At 59.0% G+C, this 14001-nt stretch overlaps 1 protein-coding gene across 3 annotated transcripts; it reads left to right on the forward strand.

Moving 5' to 3' along the window:
* Nucleotides 1-1465: 1465 nt before the first annotated feature.
* GPIHBP1 (glycosylphosphatidylinositol anchored high density lipoprotein binding protein 1) lies at nucleotides 1466-13119 on the forward strand. Of its 3 annotated transcripts, none has more exons than XM_039911683.1 (5): nucleotides 1466-1609; nucleotides 9523-9633; nucleotides 10619-10732; nucleotides 12008-12127; nucleotides 12516-13119. In XM_039911683.1, exons 2-5 carry the CDS (start codon nucleotides 9558-9560, stop codon nucleotides 12743-12745), a joined length of 540 nt encoding a protein of 179 aa, XP_039767617.1. In that variant the 5' UTR covers nucleotides 1466-1609; nucleotides 9523-9557; the 3' UTR covers nucleotides 12746-13119. The 3 variants fall into 3 exon arrangements, with proteins under 3 accessions (XP_039767617.1, XP_039767618.1, XP_028918046.1); XM_039911684.1 differs by having other exon boundaries at nucleotides 1472-1537; XM_029062213.2 differs by lacking the exon at nucleotides 1466-1609 and adding an exon at nucleotides 4995-5371.
* Nucleotides 13120-14001: the final 882 nt, after the last annotated feature.

The raw sequence follows: 14001 nt of genomic DNA on the forward strand, positions 1-14001 counted from the left end.
CCGTGAGCCCGTCAGTGGACGGGGATGGTCTCTGTCTGTTGCCCAATTGTCCATTCCAAGCGCTTAATCCAGTGCTCCACACATAGTAAGCGCTCAATAAATACTATTGAAGCAGAGCAGCAGCGTGGCTCAGTGGGAAGAGCCCGGGCTTGGGAGTCAGAGGACACGGTTTCTAATCCCGGCTCCGCCACTTGTCAGCTGTGGGACTTTGGGCGAGTCACTTCACTTCTCTGAGCTTCAGTGACCTCATCTGTCAAATAATAATGTTGGCATTTGTTAAGCGCTTACTCTGTGCAGAGCACTGTTCTAAGCGCTGGGGGAGATACAGGGTCATCAGGTTGTGCCACGTGACGCTCACAGTTAATCCCCATTTTACAGATGAGGTACAGAGAAGTGAAGTGACTTGCCCAGTCACACAGCTGACAAGTGGCAGAGCTGGGAGTCGAACCCATGACCCCTGACTCCGAAGCCCGGCCTCTTTCCACTGAGCCACGCTGTTCATGGGGATGAAGACTGTGAGCCCCCCGTGGCACAACCTGATCACCTTGTATCCCCCCAGGTCTTAGAACAGTGCTTTGCACATAGTAAGCGCTTAACAAATGCCATCCTTATTATTATTAGCGGGGCTCAGGGGAAAGAGCATGGGCTTTGGCGTCAGAGATCATGGGTTCGAATCCCAGCTCTTCCACTTGTCAGCTGTGTGACTTTGGGCAAGTCACTTCACTTCTCGGTGCCTCAGTGACCTCATCTGTAAAATGGGGATTAAGACTGTGAGCCCCACGTGGGACAACCAGATTCTCTTGTGTCTACCCCCATTGTTTTTACGAGATGTCCTTCCCCTCGACTCTGTTTATTGCCATCGTTCTGGTCTGTCCGTCTCCCCCGATCAGACCGTAAGCCCGTCAAAGGGCAGGGACCGTCTCTATCTGTTGCCGACTTGTTCATTCCAAGCGCTTAGTCCAGTGCTCTGCACATAGTAAGCGCTCAATAAATACTATTGAATGAATGAATAAATACCCCAGCGCTTAGAATAGTGCTCTGCACAGAGTAAGCGCTTAACAAATACCAACATTAGCGTGGCTCAGTGGAAAGAGCACGGCCTTTGGAGTCAGAGGTCATGGGTTCGAATCCCAGCTCAGCCACTTGTCAGCTGGGTGACTTTGGGCAAGTCACTTAACTTCTCGGTGCCTCAGTGACCTCATCTGTAAAATGGGGATGAAGACTGTGAGCCCCCCCGTGGGACAACCTGATTCCCCTCTCTCTACCCCAGCGCTTAGAACAGTGCTCGGCACATAGTAAGCGCTTAACAAATACCAACATTATTATTATTATTATTATTATTATTACGAATGAGAGAGCTGTCCAGCCCGGGGCTGCAGGACGTCCAGAAGAGGCCACCAGAGGGCGCCACGGCCCCCCATCCCGCCCCGGCCGTTGCCATGGAAACGGCCCGGGCTTCCCCCTCGACCCGCCCCGTCGCCGACTGCCCTTCGATCCAGCCTGTCGTCGACTCCGCCTTAGCCCCTTGCTGCCCCAGGTGACCTTACGCCCCGAGACCAGCCTCAAAATTTCAGCATCGGTCGCGAGACCTCCTTTAGGACGTTTTCAGGTACCGACCACCCAAAGGAGAAGAGAAAAATGGTTCAGCTAAGGTGCAGGTGACTCTCCTTGGATGGGAGGAAGGACTAGACAGAGGGAGAAAGAGGAGGAGGGGAAGAAGGGGGAGGAGGAAGGCAGGGGACGGCAGCCCTGGCAGTCCCCCAGATCCCCAAGGCCTGGCTCGGCCGGCCCGTCTTCCATCCCCGCTTTCCACCCTGGCCCAAGAGGTGACCGGAGGCAGGATGCCCAGGATGCCCAGGATGCCGGGTGAGCCGAGGCCTCCTCCAAACTCTGCCCCTCCACGGTCCCGGTCCCCATCTCTGGCAGAGACTTGCTACCGCAGGGGTCCAGGTGGCCACGACGGTGGGGCAGCTCCGGCTGGCCTAGGCCGAGGTGACCGTTTGTGTGTCTCTACCTGACTGTGGGGGTGTGGGGGTGTGGATGATCTGGGCGTGTGGCAGCTGCCCCCCGCTCTCCCCCAACCCCTCATTCAATCGATGTCCTTGTAATAATAGTAATGTTGGTATTTGTTAAGCGCTTACTGTGTGCAGAGCACCGTTCTAAGCGCTGGGGGAGACACAGGGTCATCGGGTCGTCCCACGTGAGGCTCCCAGTTAATCCCCATTTTACGGATGAGGTCACTGAGGCACAGAGAAGTGAAGTGACTCGCCCACAGTCACACAGCCGACAAGTGGCAGAGCCGGGGGTCGAACCCATGACCTCTGACTCCGAAGCCCAGGCTCTTTCCACTGAGCCACGCTGGACCGGGACAGTGTACCCATCTGCTTATATTGGTCTAGGCGCTTTGCACAATGCCTGGCAGAGAGGAAGCTCTTACCAAATGCCACAGTTACTAAAGAGAAGCAGCGTGGGCTCAGTGGAAAGAGCATGGGCTTTGGAGTCAGAGATCATGGGTTCGAATCCCAGCTCTGCCACTTGTCAGCTGTGTGACTTTGGGCGGGTCACTTCACTTCTCGGTGCCTCAGTGACCTCATCTGTAAAATGGGGATTAAGACGGTGAGCCCCACGTGGGACAACCTGATTCCCTCGTGTCTACCCCGGCGCTTAGAATAGTGGTCTGCACGTAGTAAGCGCTTAACGAATACCACCATTATTATTTTTTCCTTTTCTCCCTGCCCTAGTCCCGGCTCCACGTCCAGGCATCATCCCCTGTCCACTTTGATTTCTCCCAAATCTGGTATCTGGTCCCCCTGAGCCTCCTGTCTGCCCACAGCCCAAGAGGGGATGATCACGGCTCTTACCTGCCCTTGCTGGGTGGCTTGGGCACCATCCTTCGGTGGAGGAACATTGTACTCACGTGTCCAGGGTCTCAGAGGAAACGCATGCCCAGGCAGAGTTTACAATCCAGCAGGGAAGATGTGAGTACGCAGAAAGGCAGTAACTGAAAGAGCAGCAGAATAGATCTGAAGGACTAACGTGGGGACCGCGATAGCCATAACGAGTCAGTAACAACTAACAAACTAGCAAGCGCGACGCGAGTCCGGCCCAGAGTGCGGGGACCCCAAACCCCGCGTGGGGCACCAACCTGGATCGTCCTCCCTCGGGAGTCGGGGTCCGAGGGCCGGACGGGATCGGGGTTTTGAGGCTTTGCTCTCCCCCAGGACCGGGTGCCGGGTGCGGGTCCAGTGCAGGCCTAGCAAAGGCCAGAGACAGGCTGGGTGAAGGCCCCACTGCAGCCGTCCGGAGATCAGGAGTAGGGGCGGGCCAAGGGCCGACATCCGGAGGGCTCCGGGGCCCTGAGGAGAGCGGCCCAAATGGTGACGGGAGCCTGAGGAGAGGCGGGGGGTGGCGGGGGGGGGGGCAGAGGTGTGTAGTGGAAGTGTGATTGTGTCTCTCTGGGTGTGTCTAAAGAAGGAGCGGCGGGAGCTGACTCTGGGGAAGGGAGCAGTAGGGGAAAGGGCCGGGGCCAGAGGAAAGGAAGGACGGCGGGAAGGAACTGGGGGTGCAGAACGAGGCCGGATGGGGAAGAGGGAGAAAGGGGGCCAAACGAGAGGTGGGGGTTGGATGGGTTGGAGATGGAGTGAGGGTGAGGACTGAGACGGGAGACCCAGAGTTGGGGAGCAGTGGGGCACAGAGTCAGAATAAGGGGAAAGGAGCGACCAGGCCAGAGGATAGGGTTCAAGTGGGAGAGGGCCGGTGTGAAGATGAGACCAGGTTGGGGAGATCTAGATGGAGAGAGAAAGGGTTGGGGGGTGAGGGAGTCCTGGGGCAGGACCCTTGAGACAGGAGTGAGAGCAGCAGCCGAGGAGGAAGGGAGGAGTAGAGATAAATTAGCAAAATCCTCGCGGGGCTCAAGATGATTGTTTCTAGAGGGCGTACGTAGGGGTGGTTGCGTGATCTCATGGGAGCGCGTGACCGTGGGTTTGGGGGGAACACGTGAGGGGGTGGCGGGTAAGGGGGAGCGGTCAGGGCTCGTCAGTGGGATCGGTGAGGTCTGAGACCCCAACTGACCGGGCTCGACCCAGGCTTGACCAGCTAATCTAGCCCGCCCTCCTGTCAGGTTTGGGGCCGAGAGGCAGGGAGTGGCCCCTCTCCCGAATCGCCTTCTCCGGCCTGCGTGATCCCCGCTCCCATTAACCTTTCCTCCTAGTTCCCACAGGCCGGTGCCGGTGTTTTGGCTTCTGCGGGCCCCGGCTCCGGCCCCGGCCTGGCCCCGGTCCCAAGACCGGCCGAGACTTGGAGCTTGAAACCTGAAGCTTCGACAGCCGCTGGCCCCGCTGACCCCACTTCCCTCTGCTCCTGCGGCTCCCGCTCCTCTGAGCACCGGCTACCGCTGGCCAAGGGCCTGGGGGTTGGCATCAGGATCCCGGAGGCTTGCGCTGGGTTCCTGGGGGCTGGCCTAGGGCCGGCATCGGGCTTCTGGAGTCCGGTACCGGGTTCCTCGGGGGCCGCCATCAGGCTGGCACCGGGCTCCCAGACGCTGGCATCGGGATCCCTGGGGCTGGGCGGCTGCGGCTTTGGGATCATCTGGCGGGGAGGCGAGTCCTCGTGACCGGTCCCTGAGGCGACCTCACCTTTCCCCCGGTCACAGCCAGCCGTCGCGGTCACGCCGACCCCTTCCTCCTCACTCACCGACCCCTCCCGCTCTGCTCGCTGACCCCCATTTCCCCACTTCTTTGACTCCTCCCATCCCAGTCACTGACCACCCCCACCGGCTCCCCGATCCCTCCCACCCTCCTCATCTGCCTCTTCCAACCCCCTCACTGATCCATCCCTCCCAGCTCAGCTCTTTGCCCAGGGAGTGCCCAGAACTGGCTGGGCCCTTTGATATCATTAACCCCAATAACCACCCGTGCCCCCCTCACCTCTCTTCTCCTTCACCCTCTGCTAGTGGGTGGGTGGAGAAGAAGAGCCCTCTACGGGGTCTGCCACCGGGAAGCCCGGCTGAATGACTGGTTTCCAGCCCAACCTGGCTTCCCTGGGAAGCAGGGGGTCCGGGGAAGGTCCCGGGCTGCTGTGAGTCTTATCTGATGCCGCTTGGATACAATGTGCGCTCAAGGCCAAGAGTCCTTTGATGGCTGATGGCCTTTCCAGCCCAGCTGGGGCAGATATTTTAAGCTCCCGAGGAAGCGCGGACGCCGGGCAATTCCGCCGTCGGGGAGCGAACCGGTTGGTCCCGTGCAAGGTGTTTCCCCGCCAGCCGAGGGAGAAGAGGCCCTGCCCACCCCTACGGTCAATCTGCCATCCCCCTGCTCCGGCGGCTGGAGCCGGAGGAGCCGGGAGGAGCTGGGGCGCTTGGAGGCCCGCGTTGGTGAGTCCTACTCTTCAGGGAGGCTGGGGGCTTGACGAGGTGATCTCTGGCATCAAGCTACGATATGTAGGTTCCTGGATGCCGTTTCCCTGGCGGGGCGATTGACATCATCATTCTGGCTTTTGGGGTTACGTTCTGGCAGTGAGGGCATTCATGGGATTCCTGCCCGCATCTGTCTCCCCATCTGTCTCTAGCAGAGGGGCCGTTTTCCAGTCAATTCAGGTCCCGGGTCACTGACCACAACTTTCTGGGCTACTCAGGCGGGCTCACGGGCCTGGCTCAGGTCTCGGCCTCCGGGGACGGCCGGGGGCCTACTGGAGTTGGGAGCCTGGGTGGAGAGCGGAGGGGGTGGGAGGGAGAGCTGAGAGGGCGGGAGGGAGAGCGGAGCAGGTAGGAGGGAGAACAGAGCGGGCGGGAGGGAGAGGGAAGGATAAGCAGCATGGCCTAGTGGATAGAGCGCGGCCTGGGAATCAGAAGGTCATGAGTTCTAATCCCATTTCCCCCCACTGTCTGCTCTGTGGCCTTGGACAAGCCACTTCACTTCTCTGTGCCTCAGTTACCTCATCTGAAAATGGGGAAGAAGACAGTGAATCCTGTGCGGGACAGGGACTGTGTCCAATCTGATCTGCTTGTATCCACGCCACCGCTTAGTAGAGTGCCTGGAACGTAGTAAGCACTTAACAAATACCGTAATTGTTATTATTATAAGATGGAAAACAAGGAGATGTGGGGCTCGAGGAGCAGGGAGGATTAGGGATTCAAGAGGAGGGTTCCTCTGTGACCCTTCCTCGTTCTGCAGTCCAGGGTCCCCGGAGAATCTCTGATCAATCGGTCAATCAATCAGTGGTAATCGAGTCCTTACTATGTGCAGAGCACTAGTTTTAATGCTTGGGAGCAGATAATGGAAGAGAATTAGCGGACACGTTCCCTGCCCATAACTAGCTTACAATCTAGAGCAACAAAACAACATCTTCCTTTCCCAAGCTTTGTGGGGTGAACTGACGTGGAACTTCCTGTGTGACGCAGGCCGATGCTTTCGCTGCTGCTTTCTGGGCCTGAGTTTTCTCTCCAATATGATCCCGGTGCTATGTAAGCCCTTACTATGCGCCAAGGACTCTGCCCAGTTCTGGGGCTGATCGGACACAGTCCCTGTCCCACATGGAGCTCCCGGGCTAAGCGGGAGGGGGGAACAGGTATTTACAGCTAAGGAAACTGAGGCCCTGGGAGGGTAAACTCACACAGCAGGCAAGCGATAGAGGCAAGACTCAACGCCGGATCTCCCGCTTCCAATCCTGTGCTCTTTCCACCAGGCCACACTCTCTCCCTTACGGCTCTTACGCCGCCATCTCCTCTCCCCTCATGCTGGGTGAACAACCCCGCTGAGAGTCCTGCCCGCCCAGGATCACCCGGGGAGGTGAGCCTGGGCGACAGTTGAGGAAAGACCTCAGGAATGCTTGGAGACACACCGAACACAAACTCCTCAGCCCTGGCTTTAAAGCGCTCCATCACCCTGCCTCCTCCTCACTCGCTTCTCTCTCTTTTCACCCCAGCCCGCATACTTCTGCTTCTCTTGCGCTAATCTCCTCCCTGTGCCTCCACATCGCTGCGCGCGCCGCTGACCCCTGGCCCACGTCCTGCCTCTGGCCGGAAAAGTCCTCCTTCCTCAAATCCACCGGACAATGACTCTCCCCTCCCTTCAAAGCCTTACAGAAGGTCCATCTCCTTCAAGAGGCCTTCCCAGACTAAGCCCCACTTTTCCTTACCTCCCACTCCCCTTCTGCGTCCGCCTTGACTTGCTCCCTTTATTCTTCCCCCTCCTCCCAGCCCCTCGGCGCTTATGTATAGAGCTGTAATTTTATTTATTTGTATTTTTGTCCGTCTCCCCCGCTTCTAAACAGGGACCGTTCCTGTTTATTGTGGTATTGTTCTTTCCCAAGCGTTTAGTACAGTGATCTGCATACAGTAAGCACTTAATACGATCGAATGTATAATAATGTTGGTATTTGTTAAGCGTTCACTATGCGCAGAGCGCCCGTTCTAAGCCCTGGGGTAGATCCAGGGTCATCAGGTCGTCCCACGTGGGGCTCACAGTTAATCCCCATTTTACAGATGAGGGAACTGAGGCACAGAGAAGTTAAAAGTGACTCGCCCACAGTCACACAGCCGACAAGCGGCAGAGCCGGGATTCAAACCCGTGATCTCTGACTCTCAAGCCCGGACTCTTTTCACTGAGCCGCGCTGCTTCTCTTAGACTACCTAGCTGGGGGGCTTTCAAGGCGTGGCCTGAAGGGGCCCAGTTTGCTGCCTTGTTCCAATGCTCCTAAACTCCTCGTGGGTAGGGAACATGTCTACAAACCCTCCTATACTGCACTCTCCCAAGCGCTTAGTACACTGCTCTGAAATCAATCAATTGTACTGATTGAGCATTTATTGTGTGCAGAGCACTGTACTGAGAAGCAGCGTGGCTCAGTGGAAAGAGCACGGGCTTGGGAGTCAGAGGTCGTGAGTCCGAATGCCGGCTCTGCCACTTGTCAGCTGTGTGACTGTGGGCCAGTCACTTCACTTCTCTGGGCCTCAGTTCCCTCATCTGTAAAATGGGGATTAACTGTGAGCCTCACGGGGGACGACCTGATGACCCTGTATCTCCCCCAGCGCTTAGAACAGTGCTCGGCACATAGTAAGCGCTTAACAAATACCGGCATTATTATTATTATTACTGGGTGCTTGGGAGTATATAATGTAATAGAGTTGGTTGACACGTCCCCTGCCCACAACAACCTTACAGTCTAGAGCCTGTAAGGGCTCAGTAAATAGGACTGATGGATTGATGATCCTGTGCTTGGCCATCCAGTCTATGGATTATCCGGGCCCTTCGGCTCTGGGCCTATTCGTCCTCTCCCCATGCCCATTAGCAAGAAATTAAGGAGATGTCGAAGAAGAGTTCATCGTGGTGTAGCGGATAGACCATGGGCCAGGGAGTCAGAAGGTCACGGGTTCTAATCCCGGCTCCGCCACTTGTCTGCTGTGTGACCTTGGCACGTCACTTCATTTCTCTGTTCCTCAGTTATCTCGTCTATAGAATGAGGATTGAGACCGTGAACCCCGTGTGGGTCGGGGACTGTGTCCTACCTGGTCAGCTTATATCTACTCCACCACTTAGTACAGTGCCTAGCACATAGTAAGTGCTTTGAGCCCATCACTGGGCAGGGATTGTCTCTATCTGTTGCCGCGTTGTACGTCCCAAGTGCTTAGTACAGTGCTCTGCACATAGTAAGCGCTCAGTAAATACTCTTGAATGAATAACAGATACAACAATTATTATTATTATTTTGGGGTGGGGGCAGAAGGTAATGATGGCTAGATCATCTGTGGTTTTCAGTTATCCATGAGGATCTGCTCCCAGGGAACATGGATCACAGACAACTTTCTGGAGTGTGGGGGAGGAGGGACAGGAGATTGTCTGTCCCCCACCCCACTCCCGGGTACAAAATGGGTTGACGAAGCACCGGCGAGCAGGGCCCCAGGATGCCGTCTGACCCGTTCCCCTGTCTCCAGGAGGGTGAGCAACTAATAATAACCCCTACCCCACCCCCGGGTACCAAATGGGTTGACGAGCAGGAGGTAAGAGGGGGCAAGGTACTTGATAACAACTGCGATATTTGTTAAGCGCTTACTATGCACCCAGCCCCGTGCAGAGCGCCAAAAGCAATACGATCCCATCGGGCCCCGTCCCTCACGGGATTCCCAGGGTTGTGGGCCGCCAGGACACCAGGAGTCCGGGCTGAGTCCACCTGCAGGGCTGGGGGCCAGATGAGGTCGACCCCCCTGCCCCGACGTGGCGGGGGGACAGATGGTCAGGGAGAGACATCAGCACCAGGAGGAGAAGGAACAACATGGACCAGAACAACTTCCACCCTGCCCCAACACCCTGACCTCTGTCCCCCGGCTCAAGGAGGGAAACACACAGTCTAAGGCCAAGCCCAAGGACAGGCCAAAAAAATCCATTGTTCCCAGCAAAAGCTGGCGGGAAGCCGGAGGCAATTAAGGTTGGGGGCCTGGCGGAGGCCCTTTCCTTGCCCGCCCCTCCCCACCCCCGAGTTCCCGCAAGCTCCGAGGACCCCCAGACTCCCGGGTCTGTCTCTGCCCTCCAGGAGACCGGCAGACCCTGTCCGCAAAGCCCCCGAGGATGAAGGCTCTCATGACCGCCCTGCTGACCGCCCTGCTGACCGCCCTGCTGACCGCCCTGTTTTGTGCCGCGCAAGGTGAGGGGGGCATCACTGGGAGCGCCGAGGGGACCGAGGCTCGGGTGGGCGGCCCCCCTCTCTCTGGAGGTTGGGGAGGGTACGGGCGTGGGGGGCGGTCAGGATGTTGGGGGAGGGGACCCGGGGCGGGCAGGATGTTTTGAGAGGATGAGCCCATCTGGGCTGGATTGGGAGCAGACGGGGGTTGGCCGAGGTGATCCCCGAAAGTCCTGGGTTTCTGCATCTAGACAGGAGGCCCAAATTTAAGTCCCTGTTGGGAAGGAGTGAGCTGTTTTTTATTCCTTTTGGACCAGCGGGGGTGGGCACGCCTCCTCCCCACCTCCCTGAGTCCCTGACCCTGGAAGAGACCCCGGTGGTCTTTGCCTGGGGAGAGTGGGAAACGGGAACCGGGGAAAAAGGCACCTCCAATCCCCGCCCTCCTCACACTCCGCTTCCTCTCCACACCCGCCGACCTGCCCCGGCACCGGCCGACGGAGGGCTTTGGGGGCCTGGAGGGTGGGGAAGGAGAAAGAGATGATCAGATGCTACGCCAAGCAGCGGCACCCCGATGCGGCACTCAGGGTGGCCCCCACACCTGCTCGGCTGCCGGATTCCAGTTGTTCTCCCCTGGCTGATGGGCCCCGTTCCAAGGCAAGGGCACAGGATTGGAGTAGCTACGTCCGTGCGGGAGAGCAGCGGCACAGAACCGGGGCAGCGGGACGGAACCGGGGCAGCGGCACGGAAGTCGGGGAGCATTACGGAACACGGGCAGCGGCCCAGAGCCCGGACGGCACCCCAGAACCCGGGCACCGGCAGAAGCAGCTTCCTCGGCACCTTTTCCCCTTCCTTCTGGGGTGGCGTCGATCCTCCGTGTGACGCCGGGGCAGAGGCCGCTGACCCTCTGGGTCATTCCCGGGCACAGGCGCCGTTGGGGGCGGCAGATGGAGCCGGGGGGAGGCGTCGGAGCCCTCCGGGCTGGGAGCTTTACGGTCCGGGGGTCTGGCAGGTGTCGTCGGCAAGGAGGTGGGGCCTGACAGGCCGGAGACTGAGGACGTGGAGGAGGAGGAGGACTATGACGACGAGGATCTGGAATACGAAGCGCCGACGGACGGAAAGAGAGGTATCCCCGGAAGGCAGGGGGAGGATTGAGGATGGACCCCAGGAAGGGCTGCTGACAGCGGGGAGGACGAGTCCCTTCACTTTTCTGGACCTCACTTCCCTTCTCCGCAAAATGGGGCTTCTATGCCTGTTCTCCCTTCTACTTGAACTGTGAACTCTAAGTGCTACCTGATCATCTTGTACCCACCCTAGCACTTAATACAGTGCTCGGCACATAATAAGCGCTTAACAAATAGAACAACAGAGGGATTGAGGGAACCTCGTCCTCACAGTCTTAAAGAAAGATTGATTTTGCACCTCGAGATGGGTTCACGTGCTCTTAACCCGGAAGCGGGGGCCTTATCCCAGGCTGAGCATTTGTGGGAGTTTGTCAGCTTGCAGAGCCTAATTTAGGCCGGGGGGTCCAAACGCCTTTATGGCTCCGAACTCCTTCTTGGGAGGTGTCGGAGGGAGGCCTCCCTGCCGGATCCCTTACCCTCTCTTCCCTCGAGGAAGGAGCGAGGTAGGGGAGAACCCGGCTTCCCCGGAGCTCTGTTGGGCGGGGGAGGGAGGACGAGGAAGGCTGAGCTGGCAAAGCGCTCTCGCTGATGAGATGGACCCCTGGCCTCGAGCAGGGCCCCAGGATGCCATCTGACCCGTTCCCCTGTCTCCGGGAGGGTGAGCAACTAATAATAATAATAATTGTGGCCTTTATCAAGCACTTATTACGTGCCAGGCACTGCACTAAGTGCCGGGGCAGATACAAGGTAACTGTGTCGGACACAGTCCCTGTCCCACGTAGGGTTCACCGTCTTAATCCCCATTTTCCAGATGAGGTAACCGAGGCCCAAAGAGAAGGACTTGCCCAACGTCACCTAGCGGACACGTGGCGAAGCCAGAAATAGAACTCGGGCCCTTGTGACTCCCGGGCCCGTTGCACTATACTCTAAGCCACGCTGTTTCTCTCAGGGACTAAACCCACCAAGACAGATTGGTGCCTGATATTTCCTTAGAGAGCTCCAGGGACAGTCCCCAGTTCCAAGATTGGAGCCTACCAACAGTCAGGAAATGCTTCCAAATAAAAGCCATTTCCTCTAGTTGGTCCTCGGGGGCCCCAGAAACAACTGGTCAATCTCCCCCTCGGTGGAGCGGGACTGAGCTTGGGGCTCAAGATAAGGTAGGGGGAGGCTCCCAGCCCCCAAAGGCAGGGGCGGAGGTCGGGGGAGGTCTTGGCTCGGGCTGGCCGAGTGGGGAACGATGCCCCGTCTCCTCTCTTCCCCCACCCCCTGCCCTGCAGGCGGCGAACTGAGGTGTTACACGTGCGAGTCCCAGTTCAGCAAGGAGTTCTGCCTCAACGACACCCCCTGTCCATCTTCCAGCAACTACTGCAAAACCCTCATCTCCTCAGGGTTGACAGGTGAGCCCCCGACCCCGGAGAGACTCCCGGCCACCCCGGCCCCCGGCCCCTAGCCCTCCGGGAGGGTCAGTCCCGCCGCAAGAGGGGAAAGCGGGACCAGAACCGAGGTTAGGGGTGAGGGGTCAGGAACGCGGAGCTCAACCCAGTGACCTTCGCCTCCTCCGCAGCCTCAGTTTCCTTGCCTGGAAGATGGGTGCCCAGGTCCCCGTTCAGTGGCTGCCTCCCGGCAAGGGAGCGGGGAAGACGAAGGACGGAGGGACTGGTGCGGGGGATCGGGAGGCAGGGAACACGCCAGTCTTCGATTCGCTCCCCCCAACCCCGCCTCAGGGGTGATGGGTTCCTTCAGCTGGGACCCCCCCCGCCGCTTCTCTGCTCTGTGCCCCCGCAGATTCCGGGCACCTGACCACCTACTCCATGTGGTGTGCGGACTTCTGTGAACCACTGACCAAGACCGTCCACGGGACGTTCTTCATGGTGAGCTGCTGCTCCAGCAGCCTGTGTGGAGCGGACAGCCTCGACCGGAAGGAGGAGAGGGACGGGGCTGCCGCCGTGGCCGGGGGGAGTCTGGCGGCCCTGGGGGCCAGCGTCCTGCTCGGCCTGCTCGGGGCAGGGCTCTGAGGCAGCGCCGGGTACGGGGGATGCCCTGCAGCCCCCGTTCGCCGCGAAGTCTCTGCAGACCTGGCATCCCCACCACAGGGCTCGACCCTCCCAGACCAGCTCATTCCCTCTCCCTGCATCCCACAACTCTGCTTCCTCCATCCCCGCCCCGGCGACCCCGGGGATGACCCGGCACTGGTCCCGGTGGGATCTGGACGGGCAGGAAACCTGGGAATACCGGCACAAGCTCAAACCGACGTGACCCGACAGTTTCCCAGCGCCCCCCGCCTCCGTTCCCCACCGCACCCTTGCCGGAGAGGGGGGCGGGGGGATCGGCCGAGCACCGAGGCCTTTGCCGCAGACAATAAAGGTTTTATTTCTGAGTCAGCCGTCAACCCCACCGGACCCGGTTGCCTGGGAATGCCTCTCCACCGGGCCTCCCTCTCCAGGTGTCCTTTCCCTCAGCCCCATCCTAGGGTCACTTGTTTCCTTCGAGGAGTGGACGTTTGCCCAGTCCGCCCGGAAGACGGATGAGCAGCAAACCCTGCCCTGGGCACTGGGCGGATGGGCAGAGGGAGGAGGAGGCCCGGGCCCTTGACCCTAAGGGACTGCCCGTCAGCTCGGGGAGACCAGACCGACCCCCGCTGGGCCCCGGTTCTGAGGGGAGGGACTCCTTGAGGGAGGAGAAGAAGTGGGCCCTGGCTTTGAGGAGCTAAGGATCTGAAAAGAGAAGATGAATCAACTCGGAAAATCCCTGTTTGAGCCCAACAACAACCTAACTGGAAAGTTTCTCCCGGCTACCACGGGGGTCCCAGATAAATCCCATGTATGTACACACCCTGGGCCTCGCCGCCCGCCGAAGGTTAAGAGTGAGAAGACCCTTAAAAGAGAGAAGAGGCCTGCAGGCACGGTGGCCCTGACAGCAGATTAGTCCGGCTGGAAACTGGCCGATCGGGAGGGACGAATTACTAACAATTCCTTCCCCAGAACACACTTGGTCTGGGGGAGGATGCAGGGCTGAAGCCTCGGGTACCGGTGGCGTTGGCAGAGAGGCTCAGGCCCGGTGGGCGAAGGTCCGGGCTAGTGCTCTGGCGGCCTGATGGTGACAACTGGCCACAGTAAAGGTGGGCAACAACCCACAACCCCATGAAACAGTTTTTATCCCACGGGGCCAGCGGGCATAGAGGTGTGTGTGGGGGCTTCCATGGCAAACTTGGGTGTTCGTACCCAGTGGAGCAGGGAGCGAGAAAGTGGGGAGAGGAGAAAATCTCTACACC

The sequence above is a fragment of the Ornithorhynchus anatinus genome, chromosome 4 (assembly GCF_004115215.2).
Source record: "Ornithorhynchus anatinus isolate Pmale09 chromosome 4, mOrnAna1.pri.v4, whole genome shotgun sequence".
Classification (NCBI taxonomy): Eukaryota; Metazoa; Chordata; class Mammalia; order Monotremata; family Ornithorhynchidae; genus Ornithorhynchus; species Ornithorhynchus anatinus.